Here is a 16,645-nt window from a genome sequence, read left to right as displayed (position 1 = left end):
TGGGCTCCAGCCAAGGAAGGAGGAGAGACGGGATTACATCCTAGGTGGCCTGGTGCAAAGAGACCTAAAATCTTTGACCTTGGGAGGGCTGAGGTCTGTGAGGGGCTGCTGAGCTGCACGCAGGATGGGAAATAATAAAAAGGATTGTATCAACATTAACAATGCCTAACGATTGGTGGCTGGGAGCAGGACTTTTTCTTATTTCCATTAATTTATATTTTTCTAACTTTTCTATAATAAGCATGTTGCTTTTACAATTGTGGAAAATTAAACCTATTTCTGCAGTTCATTTCCTACATCTTTAGTTTCTAGAAAATCTGAACAGACATTACTTGTAAACTTCCTATTGGTGTGTTTTTAGTGGAAAAAAAAGTTTTCCAAGTACGTATGAGTGAATGGAAATTTAACTCAGGAAATACTCCTAGAAAGTCCTATCCACATAATTCTACAATTTGCTAGGGGTAAGACTTCCCGAGAACTTCTGGGGGCAAAAAAAATGGTAACATTCCCGATAGCTGGGAGGGGTGAGTGGCAGGAGACGGTGTTTGGGCGAGGAGGAGAATTCCCCGGCAGTCCGCAGAGCGGGCGGCGGCAGGTAGCAAGGTGGCCGCGGTCTGGGACCGAGGGCGGGGCAGGAAACCCGGACGCGCGGTGCGGGAGGCGGGGCCGGGGGGAGCGCCGCAGGTGGGGATGCGCCGGGCGGTACCAGCCCGCGGCCCAGGATCCGCCCTCCCGCCCCGCTGCGCAGAGTGAGGGGAAACGGAGGGATTCCTTGGAGAAGTGGTGCGTCCTGGGGCCGCAGCTGATGAATGAAGACACAGTGCCCCTGGAGCTGAAAGGGGCCAGAGAGGGGCCGGCATGGGCCCCGAGCTGCCTGCACCTTGGCTGCTGCTCTTCATTTGGCTCCCAGCAGGTGAGCCGTGGGAAAATGCGTCCCACCCTGGGCCCAAGGAGACAGGAAGCCATTGTTGCCTGGCCTTGCAGAGCCGGCCACAGGCGGGGCAGCGGAGGCCGCGCTCCGGTGCCTCTTGGCAGGGCGGGGACTGGATCGAGTTTCTGCCGGTGGGAACCTGTTGTTTTCCTCTTTTATTAACCCAGGCCCTTTCAAGACAGGTGCAACTAAGAAAGAAACTAGGAGCCCCTGGGCTTCCCCTCCTGCAGTCATTAAGCACCTCTTGGTCACTTGACTCTAAACCTGAATTGATAGAGGCGGAAACAGCACTCTTAAAATTCCTAATTACTTTCTTTTCATCTGATACTTGCTTTTAGATATGAGGACAACCATATTGGACCAGAAATGCATTTATTTCTCTCCTAGGAGGTTATAATGTATCCTCAGTATGTAATGGAACGTGGGGTATGATTCAGAATCTATTTTACGGGACCAAAACCTGTGGCTCTTTGCTAACCATGTTCACTGTCACTTTTTTACTTTCTTTGTATCCACGAACTTCCCTAACTTGCCCTCTTGCTGGTATCTCCCCATCAGGTGCCCAACCACCAACCCTCTCCTTCGTTCTCTTAATCTCCCACCAATCCCGTCTGCTTTGGAAGTGTAGTTTTGTGTGCCTCCATGTTTCTCCTGGAAATATGACAGGAGAGCGTATCTGCATGAGAGAAACCAGAGAGGAAAGGATAGCTGAGTGAGGAACCTGCAGGCTCTTTCAGCCCTTTTCAGTTAGGCTGTAGCTGTGACCTTGCAAACAAGAATGTGTGAGTTGCCTTGAAGTTCTGCCCTGTTTTATTTCATTTTACCTTTTTTTCCCCCTCTTTTAGGCATAGCTGCCCTCTTTGCTCTAAGTTGTCAGTGGAGGTCAGCTCTCTTGGCTCACAGACCAATTTGAGTCTTGTATTTTTCTGAGGGAAAAAATGTAATATGAAGGTACAGGCAGAATTTCATTTTTACAAGCTTGATAGGATGAAAATCTCTCAGATGTAACCAAATCAGACAAGATTCTACAATAAAGCTTCATGCTGAGAATAAAAAGGAGATTTGCAAAAGGGTAGGAAAACTGGAAAATTGACATTCCTAAGGTCCTCTGGCTTACAACATTTCTTATAAATTGTGAAGCTGACAAGACTAGATGTACACAAGGAAATGGACTAAACCTCACCTAAATTAAGTGCCTGGAATTCCACCAGAGCAATCACCAGCTTAGACGTGAAAGCAAATGCATAAAAATCCCACAGCTTCCCACAGTCTTCTCTCCTAGGCCTCACATGTTCAGCTCCAACTCCACGGCCGCTAGGGATTTCTGAAGCTGCTTGAGCTGCCTTTTCTGGAAAGTAGAGGTCTACTCCCACCTCTACCCCTTGTCATCCCATCCCCAGAATTAGAACTTTGTAACCAGCAGTCGTCGTCCGGGTCAATAGAATAAGAAAAGAAGCCTTATAGATAAAAATCCCATTAGGGTATAACCCCCAATCCTTAAATCACCAGCATAATGTTATAAAGCTATTCAATTTTTATGAAGAATATTGAACACTGAACATTTGTCAAATACAGTGATTATAACCAAGGCTGTATTCTTATAGTAAGCAAATTGCTAAATGGACAGGGACCTCAGAAAGCGGAGCTCCAGGTGTTCATGAACTGGCCATGTAGTGTTAGTAGCCGGGAAGCTGAATGGTAAAATAATACTGACTGCTGTGTTTGCCTGCCATTCTTTCCATGGAAGCCCACCTGATGACCCGCTTTAGAACCAGAGAATGCTGAACGCGAAAAGTCCGAAGTGAACATCTAAACTCACTTTTATTTCATAGGTGAGAAATTGAGATTTCAACTGTTTTGACTCCAAAACTTGAGGGGAAATATCTATTTTAGCAGATATTTTCCCTGAATATGTGTAGGGAGTGTAAATAAAGCTGCCTTCAACTATGTCACGTGCATTTGGATTTTGCATCCATGATGTTTGCGTGACTCTGGTCAAGTTACTGAACTGCTGAAAGCCCCCAGTAAAGGGGGATGATTGTAGTGCATATCTCATAAGGTTTTTGTGAGGATTCAATGATATGAAGGTTTTAAAGCACTTAATACAGTGCCTGGAACGATGTGAGGGCTTAATATATGTTAGCCATGGTGATAATGGTAGTCATGATCTAGACCCTAGTAGGATTTTTTAAAGCTAACTTTAAAGAAATAGTTTAAGCTTCCTCTACTTCTCCTTCCCCTACAGCTAAGAAACTGACGTTACTAATCAGATAACATTCAGATTCTAATTCAGAATCTGCCTCTTACTAGCTGTGATTTTGGAGGACTACTTAATCTCCCCTTATCTAGACAACCAACGAAATTCCTGACAAGTCCCTCCCCGTCACACCTCACAAAGCCAATCCTTGTTGGATAGGTTTAGATTGAGCACAGTGTGTACCGCCTGGTCATCACTCAGGAAATACTGGGGCCCTTCCCATTGCCCACACCTCTTTATTTATTCTTAAGCCAAACTTCCTAAAATGTCTCTAAGATCAAACTGAAAATCAAGCTTCCTCTCTCGCTCCCAGTATCTACCAAAGCAGTGCTTTTCAAACTTCTTTTCACAGCCCCCAGTACGAAATACAGTTTACATTGTGACATGTGCACACATATATAAGATTTATAAAATAGAAAAGGTGCACAAAAAAAGTTACTGTGTTGGATAAAAGAATAGCAAATGACGTCAAATATTATTTTAATAACATTTAAATTCATAGAAAATAATCCTCAAGTTAATAGTATTAAATACAAAAATCCAGTAAGTAAGTTGATTTTTTCTCAAGATCCGCTGCAAACTGTGATATGCACTTTGGAAAACCCTGTACTAGAGTGTGTTCATTTTGGTCCATCACCTCGTTCTCTTGTGTTTCTAGAGAAGAGTCAACTCAGTCCTCTGATTAGCATTCACGTTTCTGCAATTGCAAAGTGTGGGCCTGGAGTGAAATTATGTCAGATTTGGGTAAACTTGCTAGTCCGTGTGGCTTGGGGCCTCTGATGAAGCCTTGGAGGTCAGGGAGTCCTGGGAAGTTACTACAGTCCCTATGCTTTGAGCTGTGGAGACATCACTTGTCAGATTTTTTTTTTGTAACTCTCCAAAGTTTTTTTCTTTAAAAAGAGTTAAATTTTTATCACTCAAGTGATACTTGCTCCTTAAAACAAAAGATTGAGATAAGGCTGAAGTAAGTACCTGTAGCCCTTTGTATTATTGGCTAAGAGCTCTGGTTACCTTTGTCCAACCTCAAAGTTTATTCCTAGAATGAAAGTTAGTTTCCCCCTCAAATTCTAAAAGGGTGTGCGTCATCTGTGCTTTTGTGAAAAGTTTTTAAGATCATAGTTAACTTACACATCCACACAGCTCTCAACCTGTATTATCGTTCTTTGGGAAATCAGACAGCTGACTCCTCAGGGACAAGATTCTTAGCATCTGGACCAGTAACTTTCCCTCAGTCGTGAGGGTGAAGGTTGGGGTCATACTGAAGACTTACTGACGTCTTGATCCCTGAGATAGTAGATAGTAAAGTGGAGCTTCTCGGAGTGAGGGGGGTGTGGGTGGTGGATGGGAGACTGCCCACTTGGCTCCTCCATTACCCCCATGGGCCACCTGAAGTACCTCCCCAGAATTCCAGTGCTCTGTTGAACACAAATAGAAATCACCCCCAGCCCCTGTCTTTCCCTCTCAGCCAGTTTTGGGAATAAGGAAATCTGTGTCCAGGGAAGTCATGCATCTCAGGTTGACACAATGGAGTTGGTTTGAGAGTTGGGACCAGATCCCTGGCATCCTCACTCTTGGTCCATTTCTCTTTCACCTGTTTCCTGCCGTGGAGCAGGTTTGTTTTGTCTAATGGAATCCTGCTATGCAGAAATAGAAATAGACTGTATCCTGGATGTATAACTAAATGCTAATTATTGAACATCTTGCCCCAAAACAGTGCAGCGGATGAGATGCTGGGTAATTCATGTACCTTCTGCTTGGGTTTCTTTCAGCCTAATACTTTATTTCATTATTTGAAGTCCTTGGGGGAGAAGTAAAATTGTGTATTTTAAGAATTGGGAAGACTCTGATCATGTCTTGTCTTTCTCTGGTCCTTATTTCTGGATCTTCCAATCTGCAAATCTTGGGGTAAGATAGGGTCAGAGGAAAGCAGTTTTGACGCTTTCCTCATTTCCCAAATCCAGTTAATCACCAAGTTCTGTTGCTTAATCCCAGGATCTGCCCTTTCTTTTCTATTCCAGGTGACAAACCTTGCCCTAGCCTACTTTAAGCATCTTAACCATCTTCTTCCCTCTAGGCCTGCTATCTCTCTGTCTAGTTCTAACCATCCTCTACCCAGATGCTGGGTTAACCTACCTGGGTTAATCTTTCCCACCTTCACTTTAATCCTCCATCCAAGAACCTCCACTAGATCCCCATAGTTTCTAAGAGTGAATTAAAGCTCTTTGTTTGGAATTCAAGGCTCGCTCATTCTGGCCTCACTAACTTGGGCAGCCTTGTCCCCATTGATATGGGCATGCTCCTGTACGCTCTCTCCTCCCAGCACGTACCCTTCTTCCTTGTGTTTTTTCTGGCCATACTACAAATGGTTAACTTTAACCATTTATTTTCTGTACTTTTAGAGCACTTAAAATTTCTTCCAAGAAGTTTAGCCTTGTCTTGTATAAATTTGTTCTTTTATTCAGCAAATGTTTAATGTATACTATGTACAAGGTGTGCTGACAAACAAGAGTGGACATGGCCCTGGCCCCTACGGTGCTTATGGTCTAAAGGGAATACAAGCAAATACAGAAATAATACTATGACAGAGATCATGAGAAAGAGATTACAAGATACCACAAGAGCATATCATAGATGGATTTTGCTCGTTTGGGAGGCCCTCCCTGAAGAAGTGTTGCTTGAGTTGAGAGCTGAGGACTGATCATTCCAAACTAAAGGAATAGCCTGTGCAAGACCACTGGATAGGAGCTCAGAAAGTGTGCTGGGTGGGAAGAAGATCAGCATGACTGAGTGGAGGAAGTCACAGGGCATGTGGTGGAAATGAGGCCAGAGGGGTGGGTAGGACCAGATGTGCATGGCTTCATGGGCCGTGGTAGGAGGCTTTGCGTTTATCCTAGGAACAACGGACAGCTTTCGGAGATTTGTAAGGAGAAGGAGTTGGGACACTCACAGCAGTGTGGAATCCACATGGAGGAAAACCAGAGTGTGTGCAGGTACCAGTTAAGCTGGGGCAGTATCCAGGCTGGAAATGATGGTAGCCTGAACTAGGGTGGTAGTGAAGATGGAGAGAGAGAGAGAGAGAGATTCCAGAAATACTAGGAGATAAATAAACTCAATTTGATAATAGATTGTATATGAAGAATGAGGGAGAAAGAGAGGTCAGGGACCATTCCTAGTTTTCGTTCTTGCTCATTCCCTGTGATGGGAAACATGGGAGAGGCCCAGGATTGTATGGAAGGATGATGATGTAGATTTGTGGCTTGATTTAGAATTTGAAACAACCAAGAAGAGCTATCAGGAGCATTGGATACGTCTGTCTGTCTTGTCCCTTATTATACAGTAGTAGGATTTGAATTTTAAAACTCGAGCAGTTTCTGAGCAGCCCTATAAAGCATATCCATGACAGGAATTACCTTGTAATTCTCATTACATGTGTTTACTCATTTATTGTCGACTCTCCCACCAAGACTGTTTAAGTTCCAAGACTGCAGAGACCTTGTCTCTCCTGTTTGCTACTGTACCCCCATCCTCTGGAACAGTGCCTGGCTCATAGCAGGTACTCAATAAATGAGTGAATGAATGACCTCTGAAGGCCCAGGTCACATAGAAATTTGTCATTTTGGTGAGACGCAAATTTGCATGTGCTCTGAGATTAGCGTGTGGGGACATGGATGAGTCACTGGCCTGAGTGACTGACTGTGGGAAACCCCGAGCATCAGCTTCTCAAGCAGGTCTTGTTGTCCTCTACCCCTAATAGCCAAGGAATATCAAGTTCAAACCACCTGAGTGGCTATTTTTTCACCTAGTAGTTTATTAAAAAATTTTTAAGATTGATGTTTTCCCCTGTCGGAGAGATTGTGCTGAAACATGGAACTATCACACGCCATTCATGGAAATATAAATTTCTTTCCTGAAATATCTATTAAAATATAAAAGCCTTATTCCCTTTGACCTAGCAATCTCACTTTGAGAAATATATCCTACTGGAATAAAAGCATGCGTGTGAAGAGATACTTTATATAAAGATATTCATTTAACAATTCATTTCAGCATTGTAATAGTGAAAAATCAGAAACAACCAAAATGCCCATCATTAGAAAATGGGTAAATAAATTATATTTCATTCATGTAGTGAATTTTCATGCAGCCACTAAAAGAGAGAGATCTATATATAATGATATATCATTAGTTTGAAGAAAAAACAAAGTTGTAAGTCAATTTACGTAATATAATTTAAAAAAAAAACAGCATAGGAAAAGATGTGGAGGGATATACACTGAATTATCAAGAGTGGTCCCCTTGGAGAGTGGAATTCACGGCAAGCAAGGAGGAACTTTTTACTTTATACCCTTATCTCGTGTTTGAAGTTTCTTATTATTTATTTTATATTTATAAAGAAAAAAGGAAAAACGTTTCTATATCAAATGGCTAAAATAAATTTGTGAATGTCTCTTAAATTTGTGAATATCCCTTAAAGGGTTAAACCTCTACTATTAGAAAACTTATCCAGAAAGCGCGTGGTACGCTGGAAACATTATAGGTTTTGGAGTTTTAGAGGTCTCTAAGTTTAAAGCTAGGTTTGCTGCTTACTAAACTGTGTGACCTTAAACCAGTTACTTAATCTCCCTGAGGATTTTCCTCATGTAGAAAATTGAGATAAAAATAAGTCTTATCTCACGGTATTTTTGCAAAGGTTAAATGAGACACTGTATAATAAAGCACCCAATACCATGTCTAACAACATGTAAGTGCTCAGTATGTATCAGTTTCCTCCCCAGGGTCGCCACATGCTTAGTGCCACCCCCAGCCTAGCACTATTGAGTAGCACATGCCAGACCTTTGTTAACATGTAATATGTAGACATATTTCCTCCCCCAGCCCTATCCTGCTTCTCTTTGTCCCCTGTCCTCTTTTCCTAACCCTGTTGATCCCTTACTTTTTGTCTATACTCACTGCCAATCCCTCTCTCCCTTGAGTCCTCTCATATTTGCACTGTTATCTAAGGAAATGTAATCAGTACCGATGGCAAACATGCTTGGGGAGATAGCTCACTCAGACATAAACTCTGATAGGATTAAACCTGTGTACTTTTTGTTAACCTGCTTAGTCGGGCAGAGGTGCCTGGGTACCTGAAAAACACTCCGGAATCGAGACCTTCTGTCAGAGCCAGCAATAGGCCACTGCTCCTTGCCAGGAAAGACCGTGCCCTCCCTCCCTGCCTGCCACTCCCTTCCAAGCAGGACCCTTCATGTTGAAAGGAAGGGAAATGCCATCCAGTCCCCTGAAAACAGTCCTTAGTTAAAAAAAAAAAGTTTTGTACCTATATCTCTATGCTGTATGAATAATATGTTCTAGAAACTATAAACATCTTGATCAGACTGATACTACAGAGGGAAGACAAACTGAGGAAATGTACAAAGATAGTATATATTTGGGAACACATGGCATTTAGTTGTAAAGATAGTCTTCTTTCATTGATATGTTTTCCTTCCACTTTAAAGCAGGATGGTAGTCCCCACTCTGTACAGCAGTGTAGTCTTGGAAAGTACCTCAAGGCGGGAAACAGAGAATCCCCTTCCCCTTCTCTCCTTCCCATGAGCTCTGATATCTCATCTGAAGTTACCTTTCTACCCTGAAATGACAGGTCTCCCTCCCTTCCTCTTTCACGGAAAGGACAAACTATGAATGGGTTTGCTAGGGTACAAAGGGACACAGCTTTAAAAGCTTTTCATGCACTAACTCATTTCGCAAAGAGAAAACAGTGATGATAGTTTATATTTGTATCATTTTAATTCTTTCCAAATGCTTTCACATGCTCTTCTCAGATGATCTCAATCTCTTAAGGTAGGTGAGATCTATACAAATGATACTTAAGACAGCTAATGTTTGAGTGTCTATTATGTGCCAGGCTCTTTGCTAAATGCTGGACATTTATTATCTCCTTTAATCCTCACTGCAACCCTATCAGGCAAGTATTATCATTATCCCAATTTTGCATAAAAAGAAACACCTATAGTTTGGAAAGGACTTGTCAGATCTTTCAGTTGGTAGGAGAGTGGAGGCAGAAACTGAACTCAGGAAGTTAGTCTCCAGAATTAAAGTTTTCAAGAGAAAATGATAGAGACAGCTAGGAAATTAGATGGCAGTGAATTGAGGAGAAGGAAATGCTACAGGATGAAGGAAATCTAAGAACAGAAAGAAAATTTAAGAATTTGAAAACTCATAGTACTAAGTTTAAAAGGGCAAAGATGCACCAGGACATCTATAAACAGGACATTCATCTTTTTGAATATGTTTGTATTTTCAGCCCTGATTCTGCTGCCCTTGGTCTCTTCTTGAAAATCTTTCCTGCTAGTAGCATGTGTGCCTGATGTGGTTAGTTTTACAGAGAAGTTAGAGGCTAAGGGAAAAGAAAGATGGGAGGTTTTTGCTTTTGAGATGAGCTGTCTTGCTACTTCCTTTCTCTTCCTCCCAATCTGGAAAATCCTCCTGCTTTTTGGGAGTCTAGTGCCTGACTTCCACTTAAAAGGTCAAGCTTACCTGCTTAGGAAAAATTGGGTTTTGGTGTCAGCAAGACCCGAGTTCAAATCCTGAGGCTGAGAAGGCTTGGCCTATTATAGTCTCTGAACTTGTGTCCACATACATGAGCAGGGCTGATCTCACCCTAGGGGGTTTTGTGAGGATTGGAGGCAGTGTATGTATGTCACCTGGCACACAGCAGAGGCTGAGATCCAAAGCAACAACTGAGAGGAAGGGAGAAGGGTTTGCTGGTTGCTCAGTACCTTTTGTCCTGGGACTCTTCCCCACTGTCCATGTAGGGTGGTGAGGGGCAGGGGGCGAAGGTCTGAGAGCTGTGCAGGATGCTGTGGGGCTGGCAGGCCCCTGGAGGGAGTGAGAGTGAGGTCAGTGTGGTCAAAGCATGTGGGAACCTGGTATATTTTAAGGCTTGAAATTCGCATAAGGGATGAAATCAAAGACAGGATAAAAGAGTGGTACCCAGGCAGCAAAGCCAGTGCTGACGTTGGTAAAGGTGAGTTGTGTCACCTCAGATGTGGTTGCCCATAATAAGGGCATTCATGGATTGGGAGCTGAGTGAAGATTTGATAATGAAGGTGATCACCCTTGTCCCCATTCTCCTCCCTCAGAATGTCAGATTTAGCAATCTTCAAAGCTACTCCAGAGTAGCTTCTGCCTCCAACCAAATTCCCTTCTCTGACTCCCAGCAAACCCACCGTCCCCCACAAATGTTCCACCTCTGTACAAATAGTGTTGACTAGAGTCTTTTGAATAAACTGCTATTTATGTTGAATTACCATTTAGCAAAATAAAGAACATGTAGGTTATTAATCATGGTATCAAAGTGACTGCTGCCATTGTATATGAATTATTGCTCGTGTAGCCTGGCCCCATATTCTGATTATTTGCAAGCTAATGAATACCAGACATCTTCCGTTATTTAAAGACTAGCCAGGCAGAGTGGCAAGAGCACTGCTCAGGGGCAGAATCTTGACTCTGACTCTCTTAGAAATTAATGACCACAGACAAGCCACTTATCTTTTCCAGTCCCAGATTTGCTGAGTATAAAATAGCACAGCCTGTCTCGTTCCAGGGGTCATATTTAGTGTGTAAAAGAAAATATTTGAAAGTGCTCTGTGAACCTCGGATTTTGTTTAGACCACAAATCAGTGTTTTTCTGTCTATTCTAATCCATACATGTTACTGAACAAAATAAGCTAGTGTTGACAATGGCATCCTATTCATTGTCAAAATTTTACCTGTAGCTGCTTCTGCTGTTCAGTTAAAGCTGTGTTGGGCAAAAGCTCCAAAGTCTATTTCAGGTCAGTTCTGGAAAAAAGCAAAAGTGTGGTGAGGGTGGAGAAGCAAATGTAAAGAGCGGATTATGAAATAATCCATGGTGGGCTTGAGACACCAGTCACTGGCTCTTCCCTTCCAATGGGACTGATTTCCAGGAATCCTACAGCTAGTAGAGACAGTAGCTGTTTTTCCCCGGACTACTCAAGGCTTATTTTCAAAATGGTGATCTTTTTTCATTCACAGCTGAATAAGGAAGTCATCCATCTTCCTAAAAATACCACTTTCACCCTATTACTCTTCTTCAGAAAAGCCTTCAGTGATTATCCGTTAACTAGAAATAGACGCTGGAGTGCAATTTAGACTCCACTCTATCTCCCCACCTCCCACTCACCACCACCAGCCCCGCCTCGTTTACCCCCTCTGACTCCCATAAAGCTGGAGACACCAGCTAGGTTGGTTCCCTCCCAGTTCCCCAAGTAACTGCCCCTTCCTGATAAGAGCCTTTGCTCACTCTTTCTTCCGGACTGAAACCATGAGTTTCTCTGCCCTCTCCCTATTTCTCATGTATAATCTTAATCCTCCCTGAGTCTTAGGGTCTAGTTTAAATCTCTTCCCTCCGTGACGTCTTCCCCACCCACAGGTCTCCCTTGCACTTCTGCAGACCCTCTCTCCAGCATGGCTGTCACGGGCGCATCCTCATTACAGCCCAGCCCTGGAGATGGCTCTGGTGGGGTCAGAGCCCGTTCTGAGCAGCATTCTGCTCTCTCTCCTTGGATGTGAGAAAAATGGGTACAGGTGCCCATCATAAGCCACAGCAGACTGCCTTATGAGGGCTGCGTCCAGAAGGTGAGGCAGGACCCAGAACTGTGTGGCTCTTGCCACGGTGCCAGGCCCACCCAGTTGCTCTGTAAGGGGGTGACTGTGTTTGTTTTGTTTGTGGGAGTAACTCAGTCAAAATGAAGGCTGCTCCACCTGAGACTCCACTGGAGAGAATCCCAGCTTGAACCCCTTTCTCCTTAGCCCTTGAATAAGGGAAAAGAGAGAAAGAGACTCATATACTGACACTAACCCGGCAGCGTCTGTGCCGGGCACCATGCTGACACTAAGGTGGCACCATGCTAGGACTATGCCAAGTGCAGAAAGTGGATTATCTCATTGCATTCTTGCAAGGACCTGATGACGTTAGTATTCTTATAATCTCCATTCATAGCTGAGGAAACACAAGCTCAGAGAGAGTAAATAACTTGCCAGTGTTCAAGTAGTCAAGTTTGATTTGAACCCAGTTGTATCTGAGTCCAAAGCCTGGGGTTTTTTGTAACCTAGTCTATACCAGTGGTTCTCAAAGTATGGTGCCCAGAACAGTAGTATCAGCAACTGCTGAAAATTTGTTAGAAATATAAGTTCTTGGGCCCCACCCAAGTCCTACTGAATCAGAAGCTTCTACTGATGGCAGTCTGGGCTGTCACAAGTCCTCCAGTGATGCATGCCCAAGTTTGAGTTCTGTCATTCTACTAAACCTCCCACGAGAAGATTCCTTATAACTTGGTCTAGAAACCATATTGACATGGGAACATGCTAAGATATTGGTTATGTGTGGACCTCTGACCGTGCCAAAGTCCCTCTGACATTTCTCTGCCACCTGGTTCCTCATCAAGGCAGACCTGGAGCTTTAAGTATGTCTGTAGATTTGGAAGGTAGTGAGAGGGACTTTAAAAAAGGAAAAAGAAAGTCTTAATTTCTTCAAGTCTTCCTTGATAAAAGTTATCACAGTCCTATCATCAACAGTGAGTAAGAGACAAACCCAGTCACCTTTCTCAGAGCCTGCAGGAAACAGGCCATCACCAAGAAGTGTGAAAAGTGCTGCCTGGGGGTAGGACAAGGCACTTTGGGAAAACAGAGGGAGGCCCCTCTCCCAGACTTGCAGTCAGGAAGGCTTCTTGAGGAGGTAAGGGTGCAGCTGAAGACCTAAGGAATAAATAGTAATTAACCTAGTGAAGGGAATGGAGTGGTGGCTGGTGATATGGAAGAAAACTCCGTATTACCAGCTGAGAAATCCACATATGGGAAGACCTAGAGAAAACAGTGATCCTAGCATGGGAAGGACTGAAGCAAGTTCAGAGTGGCTGAAGCCCTGAGTGCCAGGTGGGGCATGGAGGGAGATGAGGCAGCAGAGAAAGGCTGAAGGCAGATCCAACAGGCCCCATAGGCCTGGTTACAGAGGTTAAACTTTATCCTATGGAAATGGGGAAACATTTTAAGAAACAAAGTGACATGAAAAAATATATATATTAGCAAGGTCACGCCAGTAGGTATATGGCCTTCTTTAGGTATGATTTCTGTATTGTTGGATGCATTATCACTATCAATGGACTGTAAGCTCCTTGGGAGTTGTCCTTGCTCCTTTTCTCCTCAGTCTCCCCCAGAGTATCTGCAGTCTCCACCCCACACCCTGTCCAGGCCAAGTAAGAATTCAGACTCTGCCTGTGAGTTCCCAACCGGTCAGGCAGTGTGTTTGCTCATTTGCTTTGCCTTTATTACCCCATGAACAGAAGTAGGTCACCCCACAGAGACCTGGTCTGCCTTCAGCATTGTCTTCTGCTCTTGGCTGCAGGGTGCCTGTCCTTGCTGGTGACGGTCCAGGACACAGAGCGCTATGTCACCCTTTTTGCCTCCATCATCCTCAAATGTGACTACACCACCTCTGCCCAGCTCCAGGACGTGGTGGTGACGTGGCGCTTCAAGTCCTTCTGCAAGGACCCCATCTTAGACTATTACTCTGCATGTGAGTGCCCTCCCCCTTCTCGCTCACCGGGTCCCTCTGTGAAGTACGGCCATTAGAGGGTAGGAATTATTTAGGATCACAAATCCTTAGAGTGAGAAGAAGCCACAAAGATTATTTGATGCAATCCCCTCATTTTATAGATAAACAAACTGAGGCCAGGTAGATGAAGTAATTTGTTCAAGCTCACATATTCTTTATTTTAAAATTTATGTCCCACCTTGTTCTAAAAAGATTTAAGGCAGTTCAGACATTAAGTAAAAGGCAGAGCACATCTTGCCTCCTAGTCCATTCCTGGTTGCATGCTGGTGCACTGAGATGGGGCTACAGATCTGCCTCCCAGCAACCCCATCACCTTAGAACGTAGTCAAGAAGACGCCCCCCAGGATGCATCAGGAGCGGTTATTTGTGAACCTCCTGCCCACTGCCACATCCCCTTCTACAGCCCAGCCTTCCTGGTGGACCATCATTCCTCTGCTGACTGAACACTCCCAGTGATGGAAGCTCGCTGCCCCCAGGGAACACACTCATTGTTGGACATCTCTTAGTGCTGCCCAACTCCCTTATGTTTAGCCAAGTCTTACCTCTCAGTCACAACTGCCCCACTCATGTCAGTTGTGCTGTCTGGAGCCAAAGCTCTTCCTAGCTGTCCACCTCTGCCCTCTCTTAAGGAACAAATGAACCTAGATCCCCACCGTCAGCCCAGGACAATTAACCTTGTAGAAATTTTGAGAATAGAAGTGGACACCTGTTTGTAGGAATGAAGTGAGCTTCCTGAGATGAGGAAAAGGAGGGGCAGGCATCAGCTTTACCTCTTTTAGCTCTGACTACTGTCTCATAATATGAACCCCCAAACCTAACTGTCTGAGCCACCCACAGAGCCTGACATTGTCCCCAAAAGACCCGTCTCTAAATCAAGGCATTGGTTCCTGGGGTTACTCTTAAAATGCCTGGGTCAAGTGGGAAGATAGGAGAGACTAGAGTGGTAGGCATTTGCCACCAGCAGATTTAGCAGCTCTCAAACCTTGTAAGGGCAGGTGGATGAACCCCATGGGAGCAGAGTCTGGGAGACTGCAGATGAGGCAAGAGAAGTTGGGATGGGAGACAGGGGATGCAGCCAGAATTTGGAAATGATGGCCTATTAGGGCCTATTAGGAGTCTGGCTGTCAAAGTATAGTTTATTGGTATCACCTGGGAGCTCATGAGAAATGTAGAATCTGAGATCCTCACTCTAAACCTACAGAGTCAGAATCTTCATGTTTAACAAGACTCCCAGGGGATGCATAGGCTCAGGAAAAATTGAGATGCTTCGTTGCCCCTGGGAACAGTAAGGGCACCTTTCTTCATGGGAGTTCCCCATTGCTATGTGACTTGGGTGTGACCTCTTTCCTCAGCGTACCAGGCAGCTTTATCCCTGGGCCAGGACCCATCCAATGATTGCAACGACAACCAGCGGGAGGTGCGCATCGTGGCCCAGAGGCGGGGGCAGAATGAGCCCGTGCTGGGGGTGGATTACCGGCAGCGCAAGATCACCATCCAGAACCGTGAGTGCGGGGGAGGCGGCAGGGAACCTGGGTTGGTGAAAGGTGCAGACACCAGGCCTGGCAGGCTGAGTCATTGTGGGGATTTCCCCTTTTTTCTGCTGCCTGATGGTCTACTTGGTCACTGTCGTTGTTTGAGGAAAAGGCCAGATATATAGAAAGTGCTGCATCATCTGAAGTCACTCTTCTGGAAGTTGGTTTCTGGATGAGAGGATGTCCTACAGCTTTGGCTAATGGTCTGGGAGTGTAGTTCCCTTTGCTTCCCTGAGATTCAGGGCTAAGGTGTGGATCAGGCTCCTTTGATCCCTTCCACAAATTGCTGTCAAGACCTGCTCTCACTCCAGCCCCTGAGTTTTCCTCTGGCCTCTCCTGTTCTACATGTCTAAGGAAATAGGGGCTTCCAAGTAGATGGCCACCTTGAGACCGTCACCCTCCATTGGTAAATGAAAGAGCTTTGGGCTTAGAATTCAAAGATCTGGCTGGGTGTCCTGTTGCTTCCACTTGCTAGCTCAGTGACGAGCAGCAGATATTTTCTCTGGCCTCTGTTACCTCATCTGAAAGATGAGCATAATGGTCTCTGTCTCCCCACACTGAAGTGAATATCAAATGTGATATCTCAGAGCTATGTCTAAAGCATATCTATTCTTTGTTCCCAGTACAGGGAGTGCGATTAGAGCCCCCACTCTACAGTCAGATTCAGGTGAAGGTCCCCATTCTATACCTACCGGGTGTGTGAACCTGGGCAAGTCCCTTCAATTTTTTGCCCTCAATTTCTATAAAATGGGACTTGCCGTAGTACCTCTCTCCTGGAAAGTTGTCAGCATTAAGTGAGATGATATGTATAAAGCACTTAGCAAACAGTGAGTGTGCAGTGAACTTTAGTTATGATCACTCAGTACACTTTTGGATGGATGGGTTAGTGCCCCACATTCCTATCTTGTAATCCAGGATTGCTGCCATGGGTTATTGGTATGGAATTCAGAGCCTATTTCAGTGAGCTTTATGTACTGTGTTAAATAAATATTTGCTGATTAAAAGGGAAAAAAAGAGGATAATACACCCAGCAGGCCACTCAGGGTACCCATAGAAATAATATGAAGAAATCAGTCAATATTCTATGACCATTTAAAGGTAGATCATTTAGGGGCCGGCACCGTGGCATAGCGGTTAAGAGCGTGCTCTCCCCTGCGGCGGGGTTCGCTGGGTCGGATCCCGGGCGTGCACCGACACACTGCTTGTCAAGCCATGCTGTGGCGGCGTCCCATATAAAGTAGAGGAAGATGGGCACGGATGTTAGCCCAGGGCCAGTCTTCCTCAGCAAAAAA

At 44.6% G+C, this 16,645-nt stretch overlaps 1 protein-coding gene across 4 annotated transcripts in view; it reads left to right on the top strand.

Annotated features, from left to right (window-relative positions):
• Positions 1 to 744: 744 nt before the first annotated feature.
• Positions 745 to 16,645, top strand: part of ILDR1 (immunoglobulin like domain containing receptor 1) — a 30,376-nt gene continuing 14,475 nt past the window's right edge. For all 4 annotated transcript variants that reach the window (XM_058555893.1, XM_058555895.1, XM_058555894.1 and 1 more), the window contains exons 1-3: positions 745 to 913; positions 13,612 to 13,782; positions 15,174 to 15,323. In XM_058555893.1, the coding sequence (XP_058411876.1) occupies positions 859 to 913; positions 13,612 to 13,782; positions 15,174 to 15,323 (376 nt within the window). In that variant the 5' untranslated portion in view covers positions 745 to 858. The remainder of the gene's footprint in view (positions 914 to 13,611; positions 13,783 to 15,173; positions 15,324 to 16,645) is intronic.

This window comes from Diceros bicornis, chromosome 15 (genome assembly GCF_020826845.1).
Source record: "Diceros bicornis minor isolate mBicDic1 chromosome 15, mDicBic1.mat.cur, whole genome shotgun sequence".
NCBI classification, from domain to species: domain Eukaryota; kingdom Metazoa; phylum Chordata; class Mammalia; order Perissodactyla; family Rhinocerotidae; genus Diceros; species Diceros bicornis.
Note: the sequence above shows the minus strand (reverse complement) of the source record. Positions and strands in the feature narration are given on the sequence as shown.